Below are 25,435 nucleotides of genomic sequence, written 5' to 3'. Positions count from 1 at the left end.
CCTTTTGTTTCCTAACAGTAGCATATTGCACACTTGCTTATACCATATATACTCGATCGTAAGCCGGTTCGTTGATAAGCTGAGCCCCCCCCAAGATGGATAAGAAAAAATGGAAAATTTTTATAACCCGTTCATAAGCCGACCCTATAATTTAGGGGTCAGCAAACTTTTGGCTCCCGGGCCATCAGGATAAGCCGCTGGTGGGCCGAGATGGTTTGTTTACCTCGAGCGTCCACAGGCACGGAGGTAAACCTAAGTAAACAAAGTGTCCTGGCACGCCAGCCACTTACCCTGATGGGCCGGGACAGCAACTGGTGGGGAAACTTTTTTGGGGGGGAGAAGCTGGGAGTCAGGGGAGTAACCCCTGTGACCACCCCCCAAGTGACCCCACCCCTGGCCTGGGACCCCCACACTCTCCCCATCCCTTCCCACCTTATCTGGGGAGGGCCGGAGGAGGATGTCTCTGACCTGGCTGGAGCTGCTCCGGCAGGCTGGGCAGCACGGCCGCAGCCTGCCAGCCCCAGAGCTACAGCTGCTTTGGAGGCTGGGGGTAGAGCAGCGTGCCCAGAAGTGGAGACACTCTGGCCCTGCCTCTTCCCTTCTGGCTCTGCTGGCTGTGCTGCCTCTCCTTGCTCCCTCTGTTGGGGGAAGGGCTGTGTCCCACCTCTCCCTCTCTATACCCGTTCATAAGCCGACCCCCTTCTCTGGTGCTTCCCTTTTTTTACTAAAAAAAAAAATTCAGCTTATGAACAAGTATATACGGTATGTAATATTAAACCATGTGTTTAATTTGACGTTTGTTAGTTGTTGTTTTTTTAACCCTTGCTAGGAAAATTAGTGGCAACTTAAGTTATTTGTCTCCTCTACCAAAGATATAACTTTACTTTGAGGTTGGTGGAGCTTTGTAATTGGCAATTTTTGCTCTACCAATCCAAATAGCTATGTCATTGCTCCATTTGCAATCTGAAGTCAGACAAAACTAATTGGTCCTGACAAATGATTAACCAAATTCTGTGCAGGTAAATTTAAATTTAGGCCACATAAATGGAAACAGAAGTCAGACCACCGAGAGTGGTGGAGGGTTTTTGTGGCAAAACTATATATATTTTGTCCCAATATTAAGCCACATAGGGCCTGATTCAGAGTCCTCTGAAATCAATGAGAGCTTTTCCCATTGTTCACACTGTGGACATTTAGGAATCGTCTGTCTCTGGTTCTCATCCAGTTAATTCCTTCCTTCTGTCTCAGTTTATCAGGTTTTAGTTTTCAGGAAACTTAGATTTCCCAATCTGTTGGGAGTGCCTTTGCCTCTCTTGGTTCAGAAATCCTTTTGTTTGTTGGAAGCACTTCTAATTGAACTTTTTTCTGTTAAATATTAATAACAGTTAAACCCTCACTAGTGTCTTTTGCTCCTAGACAATAGTATCAGATTGTTCTTTTGTGGCATCACTAGCTATCAGCGCAGCATACGAGAGACGGTACAACAAAAAGTTGATTACAAGGTAAATGGCTGTTCCTGTCTAAAATCCTGTCAGTTATGCAACGTTTAAAGCCTGTCTCTTTTTAACATTGGCTATAACAGATCGAAGCCTATATTATGGATGTGATGATTTAACATAGGTTTATGTTAAGCTTGCTTATAAACATACATAAACCTGAGATACTACATTTTGTACAAAAAGTCCAAATGTAGACATTTGGTTCAAAATTTCAAGCTTACCTGCCTAAAGTTAGACTCCTAAATTCATATTTGGGCACCTGAATAAAAATGTCCCTATTTTCAAAGGTGCAGAGCACCTGCCGTTCCTGTTTACGTCACTGGAATTCGTGCTGCTCAGCACTTCTGAAAGTGAACCCACCTTTTCGGACATGCTGAATATGGTTTTTGAATCTTAACTTTAAACACCCATGCTTGGAAATCTTGGCCATTTGGGGGGATTTTTTTTATTTCACTTTTATCTCCCTTATTCATGCTTCATTCACTTGTTTTCACTCTTTACTATGCCAACTGCTGTACAGTACGTGCCACATTTTACCTCTTGCTTCAGCATTGATGTTAAATAGAATTGAGATATTGTTATCAACTAAAGTCCTGATCCTGTGATGAACTCCACATGGGCTTAGCAGTCTATCACATGGAGCCAACTGTGGGATCAGGGCCCAAGAGTTTTTGAAATTTTGTTTTAATCAAAATTAGTTTTTAGCAGTATTTTGCCCAAACCACTGCCATTTGTCTTTTTATTACCTTATCCCTCGGGCAATGGTCTCTTAAAACCTTAACTTCTTCACTCATAGTCTTTGATTTGCAATGCATACAAATATTGTATGTATTCAGAAAGATATACAACATTGCTTGAATGGTAAAATATACAGTTGCATGCATTTATTTTGTTTGATTATCTATGAATGACTAGCTGACTGAGTGGGTGACTGCAGAAAGAATTAGGTATACAGATCTTGTTTGAAATATAAATTAAAACAAGAAAATTTAGTTAAATTTCTCATGCTGTGATTCACACAGACATTCTAGTAATTTGAGATGGTGGCATGAATTTTTAAATTCCAAAAATAGATCCAATTAATGTAACGCTTTTTTAAACATCAGACAGTAGGTATACATACAACACATTGTTCAGATATATTATAATTTCTTTTTCTTTTTCTAATAGCATAATTTACCCTCAGAATAAAAAAGGAGAACCAGAGTATAATCCATGTGGAAAGTACATGGTAAAACTTCATATCAACGGTGTCCCTAGAAAGGTAATTAGCTTTAAGGAGAGTAGTATGATTATTGGATAAGCTAACTACCTTGAAAGTTCATTCCGTTTCATTGTGAAGCTGTGTTTTATTTCTCAGTAAGAATTCAAGATATACGTTTGTTGGAAAGCACGTGCAATTATTACACCTTGCTACATTTCATTTTGGTTACATAATAATGTGTAATATAGCATCGGTGCCTGACCCTGTAAAGATGCTGTGACACTCTGGGGATCAACACAGAGCAGTAAGGGGTTTTGCCCTGTAACCCTGGGTGCTGCTGTTCTGGGCTGCTTTCGTTCAGACAGTGTGCTTTGTAGCACAGTAGCCTTACCCTGACTTTCACCAGCCTGGTTACTCCTTGGAGGGTGACATCAACATCCTTGCAGATCCAAGTTCTCCCTCAAAACGGCTTTTTCTGCAGTGCTCCGCCCCTCTTACTGCAGCACCACAAAACATTATCACGTTTGCTGCGCCTTTAAAGAGACAGTACGCAACAGCTTATTCACTGGGGTTGACAAACTCTCCACTTCAATCAAAGCACTGAGTTGGTTTGTTGTAAAAGTAAAACAAGTTTATTAACAAATGGAGATAGGTTTAAGTTATGCCAAGTATAAGCAATAAGGATAGAAATAGTTTCAAAAATACACCTCTCAGACTGAAACTCATCAAACTAGAGTCTTTGGTTCAAAGAAGTTTTTTCACCACTGTCATTCTTCCAGCATGCCTGGTCCGTTATTTAGCCAGGACCCAGCACATGGAGCTCAGAGCACTTGATTTCTTTGCCTCCTTAGATGAAGGATAACTTAGGGGTTCAGTAAACCTTCGAAGTATATTTTTAAGTGTATCCCCAGGTAAAGTAGCTTTCCCTTGCTGAGTGTAGACACCATGCTTTCTGGCCTAGACACCGCGCTGACTTCACCCTCTACTTGTGATTTTTACAGTGCAAATGATCTTTCTGCAATCTCCAATACAAATTAATAGCCCACTGTCCTTGGCCACACCTGGCTTGAGGTGGCATCCCCTTTCCTTTGTCTGGAAAAACCTGTTTATCAACTTTCCCTGACGTGCCTGATTTAAACACATTTTAGTTACGCATTTCCAGCACCTCTGTATACGTGGTTGTAGGTTAACCATACATCACGCAAGAATATTAAGGGTCAGTGAGTTATTACATGACACCTCTTAAATAAATATCATGCCAACTATAGTGTGTGAGGTGTGTTGAGCAGGTTATGCCAGCTGAGTTTTACATAGCAGCTGTGTTCTCCTACGGTAACACCTGCATGTAAATAGCCTTACTCATGTGAATGAGTCCCATTGAAGTCACTGGGGCCACTCAGGAGAGTAAGGTTACTCACATGCAAGGTTGCGGGGTTGTGCCATAAGTTTGTGCTTCATTAATGGTCTGTACCAGTGACAGATTAGTGTCATGATGAGGCTGAGATATTTTCTTTGTGGAGCCATTACAGACCATTTTTGGAGTAAAAACGCACACACTATTCTGCCTAATTTAAAACAGAGATTTTAATAGTTTCAAAACCACCATCATGTGGCTGCTTCTTTCAAGAAAAGGAAAAACTACAAACAATCGAATGAAGGAACTGGAATAGCAGATGTGATGAAGTTTGAGGCCATCTTCCCTTTGGACAAATATAACTATTCATATTTCTGATTGACCGGGTGAGGGGGTTTTGTTAGACTTTTCTATACATTTAATAATAATAATACCTAGCTTATATATAGACCTTTTCATCAGTAGATCTCAAAGTGCTTTACAAAGTTGGTCAATACTATTATCCCCATCTTACAACTAGAGAAACCGAGGCACAGAGTGAAGTGCCTTGTCCACGGTCACCCAGCCTGCTAGTGGCAGAGCTCAGAATAGGATTCAGGTCTCCCACGGTGAGTGCTTTATCCACTAGGCTACACTGCTATTATGAATTAATTGTTGTGTTTTTTAAGTCAGGGAACAATGTTTAGTTTCCTCGCAATCTGAAAGCAGCTATATGAAATAGAATGAGCTTCTGAGGATTTTCATCTTTTGAGAAAAGTTTGTTTGAATTATCACTTTTATGATAATTTGTTTGCTTATTTGCTCAGGTGATAATAGATGACCAGTTACCTATAGATCACAGTGGAGAACTCCTCTGCTCTTATTCCAACAATAAAAGTGAATTGTGGGTATCCCTGATAGAAAAAGCTTACATGAAGGTCATGGGTGGATATGATTTTCCTGGATCAAATTCTGTGAGTACCAGATTATTCTTTGCAATAGGCAAAAGTGTCCATGTAGTTCATCCCATAGCACATAGCTTTCCTTCGAATGAATAGTGATAAGATCTAAATGAATTGTCTGAGGAGAGGAATGACTTTTTTCTTTTGTATGTTGCTGTCTGGGTTTATTTTTATATATAGATTTTAAAAGTTACTTTGATTTTAGTAAATATAAATTAAGTTGCTTTTAGCATCTCTCGGATCACATACACTAGAGACCATGGCCCCGATCTTGCAAATGCTTACACACATGCTTAACTGGACTCAGTTGGAATAGTCCCATCAAAAGAGATTTCAGTGAGACTGCTTGTGGGTACAGTTACACATGAGTAAGTCTTTTCAAAAATAGGCCCCAAATCTGCAAAGTACCTATGTTTATTTTGAGAAGTTTCATTAGGGCTCTTGTATGTTTCATAAAACCATAGTTTTGTGTTTTACACTAATAATCCTTTTGGTCTCTAATGCCATTTGTATAATAAGTAAAAGAGACATTCTCCCTTATTAAGTTGAGGAATTGGCTAGGGGAGTAGCACATCAATCATTTTAGTGCTCTTATGCACATGATGAGAATGGGTACATGTGTAAGTTAGTATTATTTGATAGAATAATACTAACATACATAGTTATGTAACTTGGTATTCATATAGTAGTTTCTTTAGCAACCGCAACATTTTTATATAATGCTTAAGTTTAATCTGAGAAGCAAAACACTTGCAACAAGAACTGGACCGGTTTTGCTGATCCAAGCAGACTTTGGTCTCTAATCACATGAAGAAATGCTTCCTAACATTTGAACTCTCGCAGCATATTTCTCAGTTCATACCAAGGTTCACGCCTGATGATGTCCTGAAAACCAGACTTCATTGCTTTTTACTTGGTTGCTCATCTTCTTTTGATCTTTTGGGTAGGTTATCGGGGACTTTCTCGTTGAATTTGGTTTTGTATAGAGAGTAACAATAGTGTAGATTTTTCTAAGTTTGTTCAAGTCATTACCATGACACAATTTCAGAGAATAGGGAAGTTGTCAATGCCAAGGAACAACTTGACTTCTAGCATTTGTTTCAATGAAACATAGAAACTCCAGCTCTTGACAGTATGTCTCCTCCTTTGCATAATCAGAGAAGCATTTCCCAATGTCTGCACCGGATGTGTTGCTCTCCAAGGCCTATCTGTCAGTACTGTTCTTAGACAAGTTGGGAGGCATTTCTTTGCACTTTCATAACCCTGCTTATTTGGGAGAGGGAATAGGGGAAAAAAAGACCTTTTTTTCCTAAGTATTTTTGGGAGAGTGAAGCCCAGTATTGTGCTTGTAAAGTGCACCACTGCTAGTTAAATTGAAATTGCTTTTATTGTGCAGGACTTTTCACCATGTAAAGCTAGTTGTGTCTTGGAGACCAGCTAGAGAAAAAGCTAAACTATTGAAGGTGCACCTTGTGGCAAGACTCGACCAAGGCTTGTTTTGGGACCTCACTCCGCGAGTACTGGGAATTTGAAACCATGAGCTTGAAACACTTTAATTGTACTTTAAAAAGATACCAGTGAACAGTACTGATTATCAAGCCACTTGTTTGAGAAAATCATTTTCTTAAGCTTAAGCACAGGCTAGTCTAATGAAAAATTGCTCTCATAAGTGTTATGAGGCTGGTGCAAAATAGCTCTGTGTACAATATAAACTAATTTAATAGGCATTTTAAAATACACTTAAAGGTAGCTTAATGTGTCTCTTATGACCAAATATGCTTGCATTTCAGAACATTGATCTCCATGCACTGACTGGCTGGATACCAGAGAGGATTGCTATGCACTCAGACAATCAGGCTTTCAATAAGGACAGTTCTTTCAGAATGCTCTATCAGAGGTAGAAGTTTGTTCTTCCTTGGTGAGAGAAGATGCTCTTCATGAAACAGATGCGTTAATGATATGAAAGTGACTAAAAACGTGATGGTCTTTGTCACTAGCTCTAAACACACCCTCTCTTCACTCTCCTTTGAAATCCGCTGGAGGAATAGGTTATTAATGGTTTTGACATCAGAGGCTAATGGAGAAACAAGGGGGCTCAGTTAATAGATGGAGAACTGGATCCCCATCTCTAGCAGAACTATAATTTAAAAAAAATAATAATCCCTCTTTCCTGGCAATGGTTGGGGGGCGGGAGGGGGAGAGAGTGGGAAATGGGGAGTGGAAGTTGAATCCTCCCCTGGGCTAGATTCAGGAGGAAGCAGGAGCCAGAGAAAGGAGGATGGATTTCCCAACTATGCAGCATGAAGCTGACTTCAGAGTGGAAACAGGTGTGGTGAGGTTGCTCTAATAGTGCCACCAGAGTCCTTACTAACTGCCCAACCAGTAGCTCTCCTCTGGAGGAGCACAGAGGTGCTCTGTACCTGTCAGGACCAGGATACTAACCTGGGGCTTAGTATATCAATCCTGCTGTCATGATACGTGTGGCCTAATTATGTTTTTCAGCTGCGGGCATTGTTCCTTTTTCCCCTCCCCAAATTAAGAAAAGTCTCATTTAGCCAACCACTTTCTCCTCATTGTCAAGGAAGGCAAAGCACCAACATGATGGGAAAGGGATCTCAGCTTGGCCAAAGCATTAAAACAAGCAAACGCTGTACACCTAACACAAAAACTCACATTTTCTTCAGTAGATTTGTGACCTCCTAGTAGGTTGACAATCACTCTTACGATCTGTTTCTCTGTATTTAGGCATTGGGGGGGCTAAATTTTCAGATACTACAGACCTACACTGATGTTAAACCAGCATTTGTGCATGCAAACTGATGTAGGAATATGGAAGCATATACTTTTCACCCTCTGGTCCTTAGAAAATTTGCCCCCAAGATCATAAGTGCAGAGACTTATTTGTTTCAGTTTGATGTATATAGCAATTGACTAGCATCAAAGGATCGAACAATGCGTTGGGTAGAAGATTTATTTCACTGAGCGTCTTTAATAAATGATATTGTCAGTGTAAGACTGAATCTGACATGTTGTTTTCATGACAACAGTAATTTTCCTACTAGAGCCTGATCTTAAATGTTGAAAAGTAACAATTATACCTTCTTTTATTGAGCTTGTACAAATAATTTCTGTCTCCTTCAGAAAAGATTACTTGCACTCCAGGTTTGTAAAGTTGGGTCTTAACAATACCACAATTTGGAAGTAGAGAGTTTAGTGTTCAATAAATGTAATTATATTACACTGGTCATTTTACATGTGCTAATAACCTAAACTAAGCTTCCTTAATTTCCCCTCCAGATTTCACAAAGGCGATGTCCTTATCACAACAGCAACTGGAGTGATGTCTGAAGAGGAAGGAGAGAAATGGGGTTTAGTTCCAACCCATGCATATGCTGTTTTGGATATTAGAGAATATAAGGTATCCAGTAAAACAAGAAGCTTTGTAGTGGGTGCTTTTTACATACTGTCATCAGTTGTAATAGATGGTGGATTTAAACATGATTGTCCAGTGACAGTGGAGTTTTGCTCAAAGACGGGGCTTGAAATCTTTATCTTGCTCGAGAGCTTTATCAAGTTATTCCCAAAAACTTAACACTGTATTTCCTTCAGTGTTTAGTTTATGTATCTGTTAGGTAAGATTAACAATATGTTCGCTCTTACCCTGACAAGATAAATCAGGCGATTTCTTTTGTTTCTCTAGGGGCTTCGATTCCTCCAGTTGAAAAATCCCTGGAGTCACTTACGCTGGAAAGGAAGATACAGTGAAAATGATGTGAAAAATTGGACCCCAGGGCTACAAAAATACTTAAACTTTGATCCTCGAACAGCTCAAAAAATAGACAATGGTAAAATGAATTTAAAAGATGTCGTCAAATCAAAAAGAATCATACTTCTGTTTGACTTTTTTTTGTTTTGTTTACTTTTGTTACAAGTAACATTTAAGGATACTATCACTAGAAGATTAGGAAAAAAGACCTCTTGTCAATTTGAGTAATTGAGAGCAGGGGTGTGGGGGTGGTGGTGGGGGGGGGCAGTTTCCTTGTTTTTGTGGGTCGGTCAGACAGGGGGGGGGGGACAATAAACAAGACTGTAAAGCAAAAAAAAAAAAAAAATGGCAAAGGCAGGTAAGAAGTACCTGATATTACTTTAAACTCATGTTTCAAAATTGACTAGATTTGAATAGAGTGGGTCGTTTAATATATTTTAAATTTAAGAGGTTATTTCTTAGTATTAGCGTCTATTTTCCTTTTTTTAATCATGTGATTTTGGCCATCCTTAATACTTCATAACACATAATGAGAAACCTCATACCACCATTTACTAGTACGTGAGTGGACTCTTCAGTACTTCATTAGCTGTTTTCCTAGCATTCAGAAATACATATTCATACACTCCTTGTAAGGAATGTTTTATTTTTTTTTTTTATTTAAGAGATTTGTGATGTCTGTAATGGGGACCTGAAGATTTTCTCCCTGTGCTACACTTTAATGTACACAAATCTTTAGTTGCATTCACTTGTTGACTGGATGACTATAAGTTGCTGAGATATTTCTTTGAGCCCAACCGGACTACTACATAATTATGTAGAGAGATTGCTTGAGCAATACCAGGCACTGTCTTGTTGCCCCATCTTCCCCAGGTAGAACTAGTGCACTGCATCAAGGAAAGCAGCATGGGTTTCCCATTTGGCAGGGCAAAATGCTGCCACTAGATCAGCCAGTTCCCAAATGCTACAATAGCTGCTCCACTTTGGAAATACAATGTAGTTCTTTTCCTCTATGCGAACAGTTGTGTCTCTTGTCTCCCCCACTGTAATTAATTAACCCTTTTTGGGTCTGGTGTCATATTTTTTACAAAACAATGGATGCAAAGGCACCGGGATTCCATGTTGATGAGTGTGGTGTAAATAGCTAGGTGGAAAAACATTATTTGTTAGCAGAAAGTAATTCCATCCTGACACTGGCTTTATAATCTTCAGGAAGGATAGCTAGTTATTCATTTATTAATGCATCACTTGACAGTACTTGGATTTAAATCCCTGGGTTCTGTAAAGGGATTATAAAGATGTTACTTTTTATGATTGGATTGGTATCTGACTAGTCTTGGTATCAAAATGTACAGTTGCCATGACACTGGATATTCTTTGTACTGTAAGTCTGAAATACATCTGTATTAGCAGCTTGTGTTACAGTGCTGTGAGCATATGGAGAGTTCAAGGAGCAGGATTTTAATAGCTTGTAGTAGTGTTGGCTGTGGTTGCAATTGGGTGTGCTGAGGAGAGGATAATAATTGCCAGTGAATATTGTAAAGATTGTACAATATTGTAAAGCAAATTCCAGTGTGCTAGAGCTCACCCAAATGGATGTTAAGTGGAATGCTAGGGAAAGATCTCAAACAATGCCATGTGTACTTTCCTCTCAGAGTAAGAGCTTGTTCTGCTGGACAAGTGATGTCCCTTCTCTGATGGACCTTCAGTTAAATAGGTAGAAAACAGTGAGCTAGATTACCTAAACTGGAGGTTACCTATTAATTGTATCTAATTTTTCAGACCCCTAAGAAAGTAGGGGGCAGTACCGAAGTGGTTAACATTGCCACTCTTAGGCGGGCACAAGGATTACGGCTTTTGCTCATCACTTAAAAATGCAAAATATTCTTTCTGCTGAGGAAAAGCAAAGGCCTAACTGATCAGCAGAGACGGTGACCAGATGGTGTCTCAGAGGTCAACTTCAATCTCTTTTGGTTTACCAAACTGGCCTATTGTGGAGGTTGTTTGTAGACGGGGAAGATGAACAGCGTGGACATTTGTATTCAGGTTTATGAGAACGGATTTTATACAAACCTTGGCGCTTGTGTGTAATTAGGGTCCTGCAAAATGTGTAGAGCAAAGATATTTTGCAAGCAAACAATGAAAAATGTGTTTCCTTTGTAGGGATTTTCTGGATTGCCTGGGAGGATCTTTGCCAGTATTACGATGTTATTTATTTGAGCTGGAACCCAAGTCTTTTTAAAGAATCAACGTGTATTCACAGGTTGGTCCAACAGAAAAGATTGAAATGTTAAGATCTACAACATAGTCATATACAATATTGATGTGGCATTTTCCTTCTTTCCATTCTCCTCATCAGTCCCCAATTTATGAGCATTGATTGGAGACCAGTCTCTTCATTCAGAGCCTGACATCCCACTTTAAAATCCATGGTCCAGATTCTGTTCATTATCGCGCTCACATAAATGCAGTGTAACTCCACTGACCTCAGTGCTAACTGCTGGGTGATTGGACTTGTAGCCTTCTGCATCTTCCATCCATGCTTTCCTTGAATAGTCTGCTGAGGGGTGCTTGAAGAATAGGGCAGTTACTTTTACTTATCCCATGTCTCTGGGAAGTTAGTATGTAGCCTGTGCAATGCACACAGTCTCTCCCAGATAAACTGAGAATATTTGCACTTTTAAAAATCACTGAAATTATTAACTTGGGATGGATGAGTCCCATGACCTTACCCATAACTCTGCTTTTCAGCATTCAGTGTCATAAGTCATCTTCCTTGTCCATTGATTTGATCACATTGCTCGCCATCCTCTGTCGCATCAAATTCTGGCTTCTTGTCACTCCCTTCTAAGCTGTGTGTAACTCTGTCTCTCCTTACTTCTCTGAACTCCTCTTACTTTGTGTTACCAGCTCCACTTTGCCAATGTTCTCGCCCTGTTGGCCCATATATCAGACTCACACAAACCCCCTCATGCCGTCTTCTGTTCCACTCACTGGCAGTGCATGGTACAACTTTTGCAAAGGCTCTTGCTGTATCCACATTTAACTCAGTCTTGAAGACCCACTTCTGCTGTGCTGCTTACAGCAAGACTTTTTTTTAATGTGTATATTAAGTAAATCAGACAGGAAAATATTGTTTCCAATTTCCCAAGTGTCTGGCTGTCCATATATTGTTGGGGACTGTTCCTCCTCTGTCAGGAAAGCACCTGGCACATAGTGGCCATTACCATAAAGGTGTAACAGTAATAGTTGGGACCCGCTAGTTGATAACGCAGCATTCCATGGATCACATCTGAGTAAAGTGGAAAAAATTAATTCTAGATGAGAAAAGAGCCTGTATCTCCATGTTCATCCCCACAGTGTTCTGGGCTTTTTAGTGAAGCATTAATCCCCTTCTGTTGTATTTCACATCAAGCATCCTCCTCCAGGCAACACATGAGGTAGTGTGAAAGCTTTGAAATTATGATTCGAGCTGATGCAGGTCTAAAGGTGGAGCTGCTAATTAAAACTAAAAAACCCCCTCTATGTGTAAAATTGGAGAGACCAATGTGTGTAGATTTTGGATCTAGCCATATTTTAATAGCTTTTAAACAGTCCTACAATTACAGAAAGCCCAGGTTCCCTTCCACGTGCCAGGTTTTATGCCATACATGGCAGTAACTCATTACCCTGTGGGTGTTTTCCTAAATCATGGTTTTCGCTTTTATAGTGTTTTGTGCATGCTCTTATTATTCATGGTGCTGTTCCTATTCAGCGTTTGTACTGCAGCACAGCCATCTGTAAAATCAAGTGTTAGGGATAGTGTTTCTCACAGCTGTGCTTTGTAACCATTGTCATGCTTATGGCTAGAAGTTACACAGGTTTGAGTGGGAAATCATTTAGCTTCTGTTACTTAGTTTTCCTTAAGTAGGAGTGGTATCACTTCCAGACAGGATTTGCAGTTACTTTTAGAAATATGAATTAGTATCTTTTCATCAACTTATTATTATTACTTTTAGTACTTGGGATGCAAAACAAGGCCCTGTGAAAGATGCTTACAGCCTGGCTAATAATCCACAGTACAAACTGGAAGTACAATGTCCACAAGGTGGAGCTGCTGTCTGGGTTCTGCTCAGCAGACACATTACAGACAAGGTATTAAATTCTTCTTCTGACTAATATAATACTATTTTTCCTGCAGATTTATTACAATTGAGAAATAGATCTGAATACAAGATAGTCTGATTCTCTAGATCCTAGTAAACCTCACTGTATGACTTTTTCAACTGCAGAAGTAGTGGGGAATTCAGATCATGGTACATAAGTGTATGTCATACAGCTTCTGTTCTGCCCTAATCATGGTGTTTAATTAGTTCATTATGGTAGGATGTATGTAATCTCTCTAACAGTTTTTATTCATATATTTTAAATAAACTTGTTATGAAATTACTTCTACTCCTGTAAGCTGTCGCGCTGTAGTGTAGACGTGTTACTGCTGTAGAAGGATTTTTTTCTATCACTAGGGATGGATTTACTAATCAGGCCTCAGAGCAATATACTAGAGGCCTGATCTGTTCTCAGTGAAGTCCTTGTCAAATTCTTTACTGGCTTCCGTGGGAGCTGGAATAGGCACCTCAGTAAATATAAGTGCCAAATCAAGCCACATTGCTAATACAAAAGCAGCGATGAAATATGCATTTGAATTACACAGTGCATTAGTAGTAATTTCTGGATCTGTGTTCAACTGATTTTAATATCTTTTTAGGATGACTTCGCACGCAATCGGGAATTCATCACAATGGTTGTGTACAAGACTGATGGGAAAAAAGTTTACTATCCAAGTATGTGTGTTTTTTAGATGTCCAAGTGATGCTCACGAGTGGATGAAGACTTGCTAATTTTTTTAAGCTGGTTAGAGTCATTCATGAATGGGAAACCCCAAGTCTGAAGGGGTGAGGGAGGATTCAGACTTCAGTGTGGTCAGTTGGGCTCTGATTGACCAACCAATAAAGTCTCAATGTATGCTTTGGTCTGCTTCCATGGTGGAGAGTCCTAAGGGCTCAGTCCTGCCCTCGGATATACAGAAATCCATTGCCGCTTAAACAGGCACAGTTTTTATATCTATTTCTCTTGTAAAACCAGCTACTGTGCCTGCACAGACAGAGGGTAGTGAATATTAAAAGGGAAGTGACAACGTGCTCCTGATTATCTAAAGGCACAATCATTCCCTACTTTTGTGGAGTAAAAAACAACAAGAAGTGGAACTTTTTTATGGCTATTTGCATTGAGTGGAAGCTGTGGGTGCTCAGCACCGCTGATAAATGCCGTTTATTTAAAGATCCAGTTCAGCAAAGCTTTTAAATCTATACCTAAGGATGTACTTGGAGATAGTCACATGTTTCAGTGCTTTACTGAGTTAAGGTGAAGTGTTCAACTATGGATTTACATTGCCTAACTTTAGCCGCCCAAAATTGAATGCCTTGGCTGTGGTCATTATGGGCTAAATCCTGCTTGCCTTGAAGTCAGTGGGACTATTTGTAAGGCTTTGTCTTCATTGCAATAATAGGTGGGGTTTCTGTATCAAGATAGCTAACTGTAAAACCCTAGAGCCGATGAGGCACAGGTAGTTTTCACCTTGATATAGCAAGCCAAGGTCCAACCCAGGTGAGAGGGTATAAAGTTGATCTTGACTTGATACTTCAAGGTAGAAACTACCTGTGCCTTATCTCCACTGACATCAAACTAGTGATCTCAATGTACAAACCCCACCCTTTATTGCAGTGAAAACAGTCTAAGGCAATCAGGACTAGGCCCATTGTTGGTTACAGCCAGGCAGTTCCCTGTGTAAAACTGAATTTGAGGTTGGGTTGCTGGTGGCTTTTCATGTCCTTTAGAGTGTTTATTATCTTATTATCAAACTGTCTGTACTGGGCTAGCTTGATTATCACTTCAAAAGTTTTTTTTCTCTTAATTAATTGGCCTCTCAGAGTTGGTAAGACAACTCCCACCTGTTTATGCTCTCTGTATGTGTGTATATATATCTCCTCAATATATGTTCCATTCTATATGCATCCGAAGAAGTGGGCTGTAGTCCACGAAAGCTTATGCTCTAATAAATTTGTTAGTCTCTAAGGTGCCACAAGTACTCCTGTTCTTCTTTCTGATGTGACTGGCACTAGCAGCAGCACTTACGTGGCATATTAGACCAAAAAATATTCTCACTGAATTTCAGTGCATTTGTACAGTGGAGGAACTGAAGGTTTAATCTGTGTCTGAAAGATCTACAAGGGATTTTCCAAAGAGGCAGTTTGACCTCTTACTTTCAACAAATGATCTGTCCAGGTTTTGTTTTGTTTTAAGGCCCAGTTTTTTTAACAGAGCTTTCAAACTGACAGAGTCATCAAACTGCTTTAAAATACTCTTTCCACTGAAACTGGGAATTGCAACAGATTTGTAAAGCTGCAATATTATTTCACCCATCTGTTAAAAATACAGTTTAATCCTTTGGCATGGAGAGGTGGATTTCCCAATGCTAAGCTTCAATTTATTTTCTATTAATCCCTTTCCCTTCCCCCTCTCCTCCCACACAGTTAAAGAACAGAGTCCCTTGTCAAGAGAATGAAGGGCCTGATCCTGGACATATTGAAGTCAGTGACTAGATTCCTATTGATTTCAGTGGAACAGAAACAATCCTGAAAAGAACCAAGGTGCCTGTAAGAGGCTGAATATTCCTGAAAGGTTCTTAAGCATTATCTGTCAGATTATGTCACTGTATTATGTAGCTATAGTAAAGCAAACATTCAGACTGCAGCTATGTGGGTAGCTAGTGGAATGCAGTCTACAGTTGAAAAGTTAGAAATGTACTGTGTCCTCTCTTCTAGGAGAGTGGGGGTGGGAGGAAAAGGGGAATTGAAAAAGAGAAAATCTAGCATGTTAGGAAGCTGTACTCTTAAAAGCTTTGGACACTTCCACAGCCCAGATCCAGTCTTTTGATTCCCTCCCAGCCGGGAGCCTCCATAAGGAACTCATCACAGGAAAAAGTTTGAGGGTCTCTTCCCCTCAAATATATTTTAATTTAAGATTCTGGGTCTTATTTAAAATGTCTACTTAAAATCACAGTAGGACTGTCTCTAGAGTAGAGCTATTGGGCCTGATCTACTCCCATTGAAGTCACTGGAAGTTGGATGAGGCCCGTGATGCAAGAAAAGGGCATTAGGTTGCATTTCCCAATGCATCCTGAAAAGGCATCTATGGCACAATGAGTGGATGCCATATCATACCCAATTCCCAGACACTGTTTGTTTGGAGTTGCTCTTGAAAGTGTTTCTTGCTTTTGAGTGTTTCATCTGTGAAAGTGGAAGATATTGTTATTTTTACAGTTAGCTAGTCTGGGTGTAGCTTGTATTTCTGTGTCACCAGCTTGTTGCCAGCAGAATGACATTCCTGGCATAAAGCCCAGTGATGAGGCAGAATGGATAGAGATTTTCACCACTGCTGGGGGGTTTTTTTGGTGGTGAGGAAACATGCATCTCTTTCTTTCCAGCTGATCCTGCCCCATATATTGATGGGATTCGGATCAACAGTCCCCACTATCTGACCAAGATAGCGCTGACATCGCCAGGGTCCCATACGTTTACACTGGTGGTATCCCAGTATGAGAAACAGAACACGATCCACTATACTGTCAGGGTATGTACTATAGAGAAACTACAATCATATTATAAGCGGAGTATTGAATTCAGTGGGAAAACATAGCAAAGAGAAAATCCTCCCCATTGGTAAGAGTGATGGGAAGTGTCTGATCCTGGGGACGGTTTTCAGATTTTTTTTTAAATTGATTGCCCTATATTTCAAAATACTTATTTTTCGATGAATATAGTTGTGTTTTTGGAAGGGGTCAGGGGAAGATGTGAATCATGGATGGGACGCACTGGAGAAAGGGAAGCACGGTGTAGGTGCTTTAGTGCATCTCGATAGAGCAGCTAGGAGGTGTGATTCCTAGCTCAGATAGACAGACACACAGACACACTAGCTCAGCTTTGGCTAAGGTGTTAAAAATAGCAGAGTGGCCATGATGGCACAGGCAGTAGCTCAGGCTAGCTGCCCGAGAACATACCCAGGGGGTCAGGTGGGACTACATGCAGGTGGCCATGCTGCTATTTTTAATGTGTTAGCTGAGCTATAGTGTGTATGTCTTCCTGAGCTGGGAATCACACCTCCAGCTGCTGTGTAGACATATCCATATATGGATCTCCATCTAGTGAGGGCAATACAGAGTCAGTTCTTGCGTGCAGTGCTTTGTTCCATTACCGCAGTCCAGAAACTCTCTCGATCATAATCTTATAATTAGACTAGGTTAAAAAGATGAAAGTACTTGTTTTATTTCCTCAGCTAAAATTAAACATCTGCTTCAAGGTAAAAGGCTCTAGCACTAGCTGCTCATTGCACTACCCAGCCTTCATCCACTTCATATTTCAGTAAAGATGGTTTAAAGTATTTTCTTCCCTAAATCCTCACGTACACAGTAATCCGAATGAAAGGTCATCCTGTAACTGACAAATCCTATGCTAATGTGTTACGCATTTTCTTTCCCACTACAGAAAATAAGACCGTTCACACCCTCTCCCCCTACATTCTTTACGCTATGAAAATGTGACATGGAATTGGACGCAGTTCAGTCATGCTTCCCCAGTGCACCTCTGCCTTACTGGACTTCACTACAGGCCACTTTGACAAGCACTGGTGGAAACTGAGGCCTCTATTGCTACTGGTTTGCACCTGTGTTGAGCTCTGCATTTAACATGACTAGACTGCTCACAAACAATGAGAGATGAGCTGCGTTCTCAACCATGTATGAGGAGGACATAGTTCAGAGCAAACAACTGGCCCTTATTTCACTACTCAAATATTAATCTCAATCCCCCCCCTCAAAAAAAGCATTCTGGGGGAAGGGAGGGCAGTGGAGGATAATGGTTGGAGCCCAAGCACTGTAGCCCCAGTCACCCCATGGTGACTTTACATATCAAATACACAAACTTTGAAGGGCATGTTATTGTGGGTGGTATCTGCTGTTTCCCAGTACTCACTGGGCAGAAAGTGCTTCTGGTTCTCATTTAATATCACCAGCCTTTTCTTCTCCATACATAATCCTCTTGGTGTCCCTCTGCTCTGCACACTAAACACATTGAGCAGCTAGCTGGAGCTTTAGGGGCGCATGCACTGTGCTAAGTATCAGAAAGCAAATTAAAGCACCACTCTAGGTGTTCACAGTTTGCTTTGGTGAGGGGACTAGGGCTTAATAGTTGAAAGGAGTATGGGTGCCCACAATTCCAGTTCTATCCTGTGCCCTCCAACTGTTAGTAATGTTCGAAGTATCTGTTCCCCCCCCCCCCCCCCCCAATGCCAGGAAGGGAAATAGGGAATGTTCTCTTTTTGTATAGACCATTATATTGTACGAATTAGCTGATGTCAGTCTGTATCTTTTACCTATTGGAGACAGATGGGGACTCAAGATCTCCAAAGTTGTTGTGCATGTAAAGCTGTTTTTTTCCCATAATTATACTTTGTCATGGTTTCATACTGTAAATGCTTGGTTGATTTGTGTGACTGAATCCTTCTTCCACAATCTAGGTGTATTCAGTATGCAAGTTTACTTTTACCAAGATTCCTACCCCATACACCATCTCCAAACGGGTAAGAAATTGGATTTTCTTCCATAAATCAGTGCTTGTTGATAATCTGTTATGGGTGTGTGAAATTCCTGATGTTTAGAAAGAAGGCCCCTCTCGGTCTCTGGAGTTTTTATATAGTTTTGTGTTTGGTATTTTCCATGCAAAGTGAGCCTCTTAATGAAACACAAATGTATGCTTTGACTTAGAATGTCTGTATTGTGCATCCTCTACAGTAGTGTGAGTGGAATAACTTGTGAGCTTCATTTTTAATCTATACTCAGAAACTCTTGCTTTTTTGGGGTTGTTAGAACTTGAAGGTAGTGGCCTGAATATGATCAAGGAAAATTTGGATACTGGATTGTTTAATCCAAATGAGAAGGGGTCTGAAGCTTAATCTAAATAGCTTTAATATTTGTTGAAGGGGAAGGCACTTTTTTTTTAAATTCTAAACACTAAAAATAATTCTGATCTTGTCTATGCTGGTATAAATCAGGAACAACTATTGAAATCAGTGGCGTTACACACTTAGTCAACTGAAGTGAGAAGAATCCAGGACTTCACTTTTTTATTTCTCTGTATTGAAACTAGACAGAGAAAAAACAAGATTTGTCTGTAATAAATTGGGCACCGTCTGTTTTGTTTCTTCTCAGGTTAATGGGCAGTGGAAAGGTCATAGTGCTGGAGGCTGTGGAAACTTCAGAGATTCCTACAAAAACAACCCCATTTATCAATTTCAGCTAGAGAAGACTGGGCCATTGCTAATTGAATTAAGAGGACCAAGGTTTGTGAAGAATAAATGTTGTGTAGCAGTAGTTAGAACATGAGATACAGATCAAGTGTAAGCTTTTTTTTTTTTACTTGTCACAAACTTGAACTTTAAAGGACACTTAATTTCCAGCTGAACCAATCCTCATTAATGTTTTTTCCCTTCATTCTCATGATTTTCAAGCAGCTTCCACTCTCCACCCAGCTGTTAAACAATGAATCCTTTTTAATGTTAAGGATAACTCATCTTTCCCTCTTGAATTCTCCCCATATGCCAGAATCCTTTTTCTATCTGCTGGCTAGGGGTCAGACCACAGCTGCACCTTGCATGGCAGGGCACAGGGGCCCTTCCTTGCCCTGGCATGGCCCCTAGGACAGCTATCCATGCCTGTGGCCCCTTTAACCCTGCAGGAGAGTCAACATGCAGGAGAACCTCACCCCACCCCTGAAGTTGTGACAGAAGATGTGCTCTCAGTCTGGCAGGCTACAGCTCATATTCTGTTTGTGCTCTAAGACTGTGCCACTCCACACGGTCACCAACATCGAGCTGCATGCAGCTCAAGGGCCTGGTCGTGCTATGACAGACTAGCCGCATGCATTGAGGGAGGCATGTGTATAGCACTAGAGCGCCATTCATCCTGAAAGCCCCCAAAGTATTTTATAAGCATGCCTGGGGCATTTGCCCAGCACTCACCTCTGAGGTAGCAAGTGGTAATTGAGCACCACCTCTACTGCACTCCACTTCCTAAGAACAACTTGTGCAGTTAAAACTGTAGGAGGAATTTGGAAAGGCAGACTCATATAGACACTGAGGCTCATCTGATCTGGCCCCTACTTTATCCTACAGAGGATAAAGTAGGGGCCAGATCAAATGATAAACATTCACTTAAAAAAGAATCTGACACATCAGAAAAGAGCAGACAAATAAACAGTGACAAGTTTTTAAAGTGCTTGTACACAAATGCTAGAAGTCTAAATAAGATGGGTGAACTAGAGTGCCTTGTGATAAAGGAGGATATTGATATAATAGGCATCACAGAAACCTGGTGGACTGAGAGCAATCAATAGGACACAATCATTCCGGGGTACAAAATATATCAGAAGGACAGAACAGGTCGTGCGGGGGGGAAGTGGCACTATATGTGAAAGAAAATGTACAATCAAATGAAGTAAAAATCTTAAGCAAATCCGCATGTTCCGTAGAATCTCTATGGATAGAAATTTCATGCTCTAATAAGAATAGAACATTAGGGATCTATTATCGACCACCTGACCAGGACGGTGATAGTGATGATGAAATGCTAAGGGAAATTAGAGAGGCTATCAAAATTAAGAACTCAATAATAGTGGGGGATTTCAATTATCCCCATATTGACTGGGAACATTTCACTTCAGGATGAAATGCAGAGATAAAATTTCTCGATACTTTAAATGACTGCTTCATGGAGCAGCTGGTACGGGAACCCACAAGGGAGAGGCAACTCTAGATTTAGTCCTGAGTGGAGCGCAGGAGCTGGTCCAAGAGGTAACTATAGCAGGACCGCTTGGAAATAGTGACCATAATACAATAGCATTCAACATCCCTGTGGTGGGAAGAACATCTCAACAGCCCAACACTGTGGCATTTAATTTCAAAAGGGGGAACTATGCAAAAATGAGGGGGTTAGTTAAACAGAAGTTAAAGTACAGTGACTAAAGTGAAATCCCTGCAAGCTGCATGGGCGCTTTTTAAAGACACCCTAATAGAGGCCCAACTTCAATGTATACCCCAAATTAAGAAACACTGTCAAAGAACTAAGAGAGCCACTGTGGCTTAACCACCATGTAAAAGAAGCAGTGAGAGATTAAAAGACTTCCTTTAAAAAGTGGAAGTCAAATCCTAGTGAGGCAAATAGAAAGGAGCATAAACACTGCCAAATTAAGTGCAAGAATGTAATAAGAAAAGCCAAAGAGGAGTTTGAAGAACGGCTAACCAAAAACTCTAAAGATAATAACAAAATGTTTAAGTACATCAGAAGCAGGAAGCCTGCTAAACAACCAGTGGGGCCCCTTGATGATCGAGATACAAAAGGAGCGCTTAAAGACGATAAAGTCATTGCAGAGAAACAAAATGGATTCTTTGCTTCAGTCTTCACGGCTGAGGATGTTACGGAGATTCCCAAACCTGAGCTGGCTTTTGTAGGTGACAAATCTGAGGAACTGTCACAGATTGAAGTGTCACAAGAGGTGGTTTTGGAATTAGTTGATAAACTTAACATTAACAAGTCACCGGGACCAGATGGCATTCACCCAAGAGTTCTGAAAGAACTCAAATGTGAAGTTGCGGAACTGTTAACTAAAGTTTGTAACCTGTCCTTTAAATCAGCTTCTGTACCCAATGACTGGAAGTTAGCTAATGTAACACCAGTATTTAAAAAGGGCTCTAAAGGTGATCCCGGCAATTACAGACCGGTAAGTCTAACGTCTGTACCAGGCAAATTAGTCGAAACAATAGTTAATAAAATTGTCCGACACATAGAAAAATTGTTGAGCAATAGTCAACATGGTTTCTGTAAAGGGAAATCGTGTCTTACTAATCTATTAGAATTCTTTGAAGGGGTCAACAAACATGTGGACAAGGGGGATCCAGTGGACATAGTGTACTTAGATTTCCAGAAAGCCTTTGACAAGGTCCCTCATCAAAGGCTCTTATGTAAATTAAGCTGCCATGGGATAAAAGGGAAGGTCCTTTCATGGATTGATAACTGGTTAAAAGACAGGGAATAAAGGATAGGAATTAATGGTAAATTCTCAGAATGGAGAGGGGTAATTAGTGGTGTTCCCCAAGGGTCAGTCCTCGGACCGATCCTATTCAACTTATTCATAAATGATCTGGAGAAAGGAGTAAACAGTGAGGTGGCAAAGTTTGCAGATGATACTAAACTGCTCAAGATAATTAAGACCAAAGCAGACTGTGAAGAACTTCAAAAAGATCTCACAAAACTAAGTGATTGGGCAACAAAATGGCAAATGAAATTTAATGTGGATAAATGTAAAGTAATGCACATTGGAAAAAATAACCCCAACTATACATACAATATGATGGGGGCTAATTTAGCTACAACAAGTCAGCAAAAAGATCTTTGAGTCATCATGGATAGTTCTCTGAAAATGTCCACACAGTGTGCAGAGGCAGTCAAAAAAGCAAACCGGATGTTAGGAATCATTAAAAAGGGGATAGAGAATAAGACTGAGAATATATTATTGCCCTTATATAAATCGATGGTATGCCCTCATCTCGAATACTGCGTACAGATGGGTCTCCTCATTTCAAAAAAGATATACTGGCACTAGAAAAGGGCAACTAAAATGATTAAGGGTTTGGAATGGGTCCCATATGAGGAGAGATTAAAGAGGCTAGGAAAAGAGGAGACTAAGGGGGGATATGATAGAAGTATATAAAATCATGAGTGATGTGGATAAGGAAAAGTTATTTACTTATTCCCATAATACAAGAACTAGGCAGCAGGTTTAAAACAAATAAAAGGAAGATCATCTTCACGCAGCGCACAGTCAACTTTTGGAACTCCTTACCTGAGGAGGCTGTGAAGGCTAGGACTATAACATAGTTTAAAAGAGAACTGGATAAATTCATGGTGGTTAAGTCCATTAATGGCTATTAGCCAGGACGGGTAAGGAATGGTGGCCCTAGCCTCTGTTTGTCAGAGGGTGAAGATGGATGGCAGGAGAGAGATCACTTGATCATTGCCTGTTAGGTTCACTCCCTCTGGGGCACCTGGCATTGGCCACTGTCGGTAGACAGGATTCTGGGCTAGATGGACCTTTGGTCTGACCCGGTACGGCCTTTCTTATGTACAACCTTTACAACCAGTGCAGTTGTAGTGACATTGCATGGTCACGTTAGGGCTTCTGCCTAAAATCCCATCAGAAAGACTGTTCATGTCTTCACTCTGTAATGGGTGAAGCAGTGAGTGGCAAGCCTCCTGGCCCCCACTGTCACTTTCTAGCAGAGCCCCACTAGCAGGCACCTATGCATCGTTCCTAACTGACACTAGAGGGTCAGTCTGGTCACTGAACAGTATTATAAGGAGTCAGGCAAGTAGGTAGGTGTTGGTTTTGGCAAAGTACTCATTCATGCTGCTTCAGGGTACACAAGCAACACTTGCTCTCTCAAAAAATGAGGATCTGTAGAAGCAGTTTCATGTAAGCAAGACTAGATCACTTACCTGTCACGAGCCTGCTGCTGCAATAACTTGGCACTTCCGTTCTGGCACCCCTGCTCCTTCGGATTTGATTCCAGGTTGAAGGGTAGGGGGTATGCACCTCCTCTGATGTGTGTGGAGCCAAACTTGTGCTCAGTTATAGAGATGCAACTTGGGGGAAATTCCATGGAAGCCAGTGAAATCTGGACCCATGTAACTTAATTTCTGTGGTCTCTGCTATTCAGCATATGCACTGATCTATAAAAGCTGAAAGCTTTTTTGCAGCCAAATACTAAATTTGTGTCTCTGAGTTTCTGAATGCAAGTGCTGACAAGTGTAGTTAAGTGGCAAAAATAGCCTTGCTCTAATTAAGAGAAATAACTTGCAGATGTGCTAGTTGCTTGCAGATGTCTTCCAGTTATAGCTCAACTTGAATTTGGTAAATCATCTATTTGACATTTAAAACAAGGGTAATGAAATCTGTCTTTACATGTAGGCAGTACAGTGTGGGGTTTGAACTTGTCACAGTCTCTACAGTAGGAGATCCTGGTCCCTCTGGCTTTCAGAAGAAGAGCAGTGGTGACTACAGGTAATGCTTATTTGCTTATATATACACTTTTCCTTTCTCCCTTAAATAAATCTTATTAAGCTGGCATTGTATTTTTTTCATCAGATGTGGATTTTGCTACATGGAGGTGGAGAATGTACCAGCTGGAGTTTACAATATTATTCCCAGCACCTTCCTGCCTCAGCAAGAGGGTCCTTTCTTCTTGGACTTTAATAGCACTACCCCTCTTAAGACATCACAACTGCAATGAGGGGGCACGTCTCTACATTACTTTCTAGGGAAGAAGTCAAGAGCTAGAGCAATGCCATCTCCTGAAAACACTGGGGAAATATATCCCTCAACCATTGACACAAGATGCATAAAACTATCTGGAAAAAGTAATAGCCCAGGGCTTGGGCCACCAATCTCACTGCATGAGCCACTTCAGAGTTTGCTCATGCTTTTTGCTGTGCAGCCATTAGGGTGAGAGAACGCTTCAGAAATTCTGATTGATGGTAAATTTTTGTGTGAAATGCTTGAATGTAAATCTTATTAATCATGTTAACAAATGGCAGGTATTAGCTTACTGCAGTTTGGCACCTTATACCTCATCAAGTTTTGAAGTCTTTCCTCTCCCCCCATAGAGGGTAGCTTAGTTCTAACAATCCTTGCTTAACTTTTACAGTAAACATTGTAGAGAAAAAGGAGGGGGTTGTGTGTACTGTTTGTTTAGAGCAGGGGTTCTCAAACTAGGGCTTGGGACCTCTCAAGGGGTCATAAGGTTATTACCTGGGAGGTTGCAAGCTGTCAGCCTCTACCCCAAACCCCACTTTAGAATCAGGGCTGGCTCCAGGCACCCAAGCACATGCTTGGGGCAGCACCTGGTAAGGGGCGGTGGGGGGAGCGTGGCGCGGCATTCCGTGGGGGGGAGGGCGCTCGGCAGGGGGGCAGGCTCCAGCAGTGTGGCACTTGGCGGGGGCGGGGGGTCTGGCAGCGCTCGGTGGGGGGCGGGCTCTGGTGGTGCTCGGGGGGAGAGGGGTGCGGTGCTCGGCGGGGGGGGGGGTGGCGCAGCGCGGCGGCGCTTTTTTTTGCTGCTTGGGGCAGCAAAAAAGTTAGAGCCGGCCCTGTTTAGAATGGTGTTAAATATGTAAAGAAATGCTTTTAATTTAAAAGGGGATGTCGTACAGAGGCTTGCTCTGTGAAAGGGGTCACCAGTACAAGAGTTTGAGAACCCTTGATTTAGAGGAATAATGAAGTAAAAGCCAGGGGGTGCTGTTCTGGATGTTAAAGCAGAGTTGTTTATACTGCCCCTTCCTCAGATAAGAGCCATTAACAGGGAGCACACTGTAGTACAACACTCCTGTATTCTGCTTCAGTAGTTGAGTAGTTAGCTACAGGAGCTGTTGATCAGCTTCAACAAAAAGGTTGTTATTTAAATACTAGCTCTTTAACTATCATTTCTGCAGGAGCAGGGCTTTGTGGAGTTCTGATGGGAGAGATAAGAGGC

At 41.0% G+C, this 25,435-nt stretch overlaps 1 protein-coding gene across 3 annotated transcripts in view; it reads left to right on the top strand.

The window, feature by feature from the left end:
* The window catches only part of CAPN7 (calpain 7), a 40,009-nt gene extending 15,377 nt beyond the window's left edge, over positions 1-24,632 (top strand). For 2 of the 3 annotated variants that reach the window (XM_034760898.1, XM_034760899.1), the window contains 14 exons: positions 1,417-1,502; positions 2,670-2,763; positions 4,864-5,010; positions 6,789-6,895; positions 8,296-8,416; positions 8,699-8,843; positions 10,928-11,027; positions 12,763-12,898; positions 13,509-13,584; positions 16,287-16,432; positions 18,374-18,436; positions 19,065-19,195; positions 23,878-23,970; positions 24,055-24,632. In XM_034760898.1, coding sequence (XP_034616789.1) covers positions 1,417-1,502; positions 2,670-2,763; positions 4,864-5,010; positions 6,789-6,895; positions 8,296-8,416; positions 8,699-8,843; positions 10,928-11,027; positions 12,763-12,898; positions 13,509-13,584; positions 16,287-16,432; positions 18,374-18,436; positions 19,065-19,195; positions 23,878-23,970; positions 24,055-24,199 — 1,590 coding nt within the window. In that variant the 3' untranslated portion in view covers positions 24,200-24,632. The remainder of the gene's footprint in view (positions 1-1,416; positions 1,503-2,669; positions 2,764-4,863; positions 5,011-6,788; positions 6,896-8,295; positions 8,417-8,698; positions 8,844-10,927; positions 11,028-12,762; positions 12,899-13,508; positions 13,585-16,286; positions 16,433-18,373; positions 18,437-19,064; positions 19,196-23,877; positions 23,971-24,054) is intronic. The other variant, XM_034760900.1, reaches the window with a different exon arrangement.
* Positions 24,633-25,435: the final 803 nt, after the last annotated feature.

Source organism: Trachemys scripta, chromosome 2 (genome assembly GCF_013100865.1).
Source record: "Trachemys scripta elegans isolate TJP31775 chromosome 2, CAS_Tse_1.0, whole genome shotgun sequence".
NCBI lineage: Eukaryota > Metazoa > Chordata > Testudines > Emydidae > Trachemys > Trachemys scripta.
The sequence above is the reverse complement of the archived record's forward strand: the minus strand, read 5'-3'. Positions and strand labels throughout refer to the sequence as shown.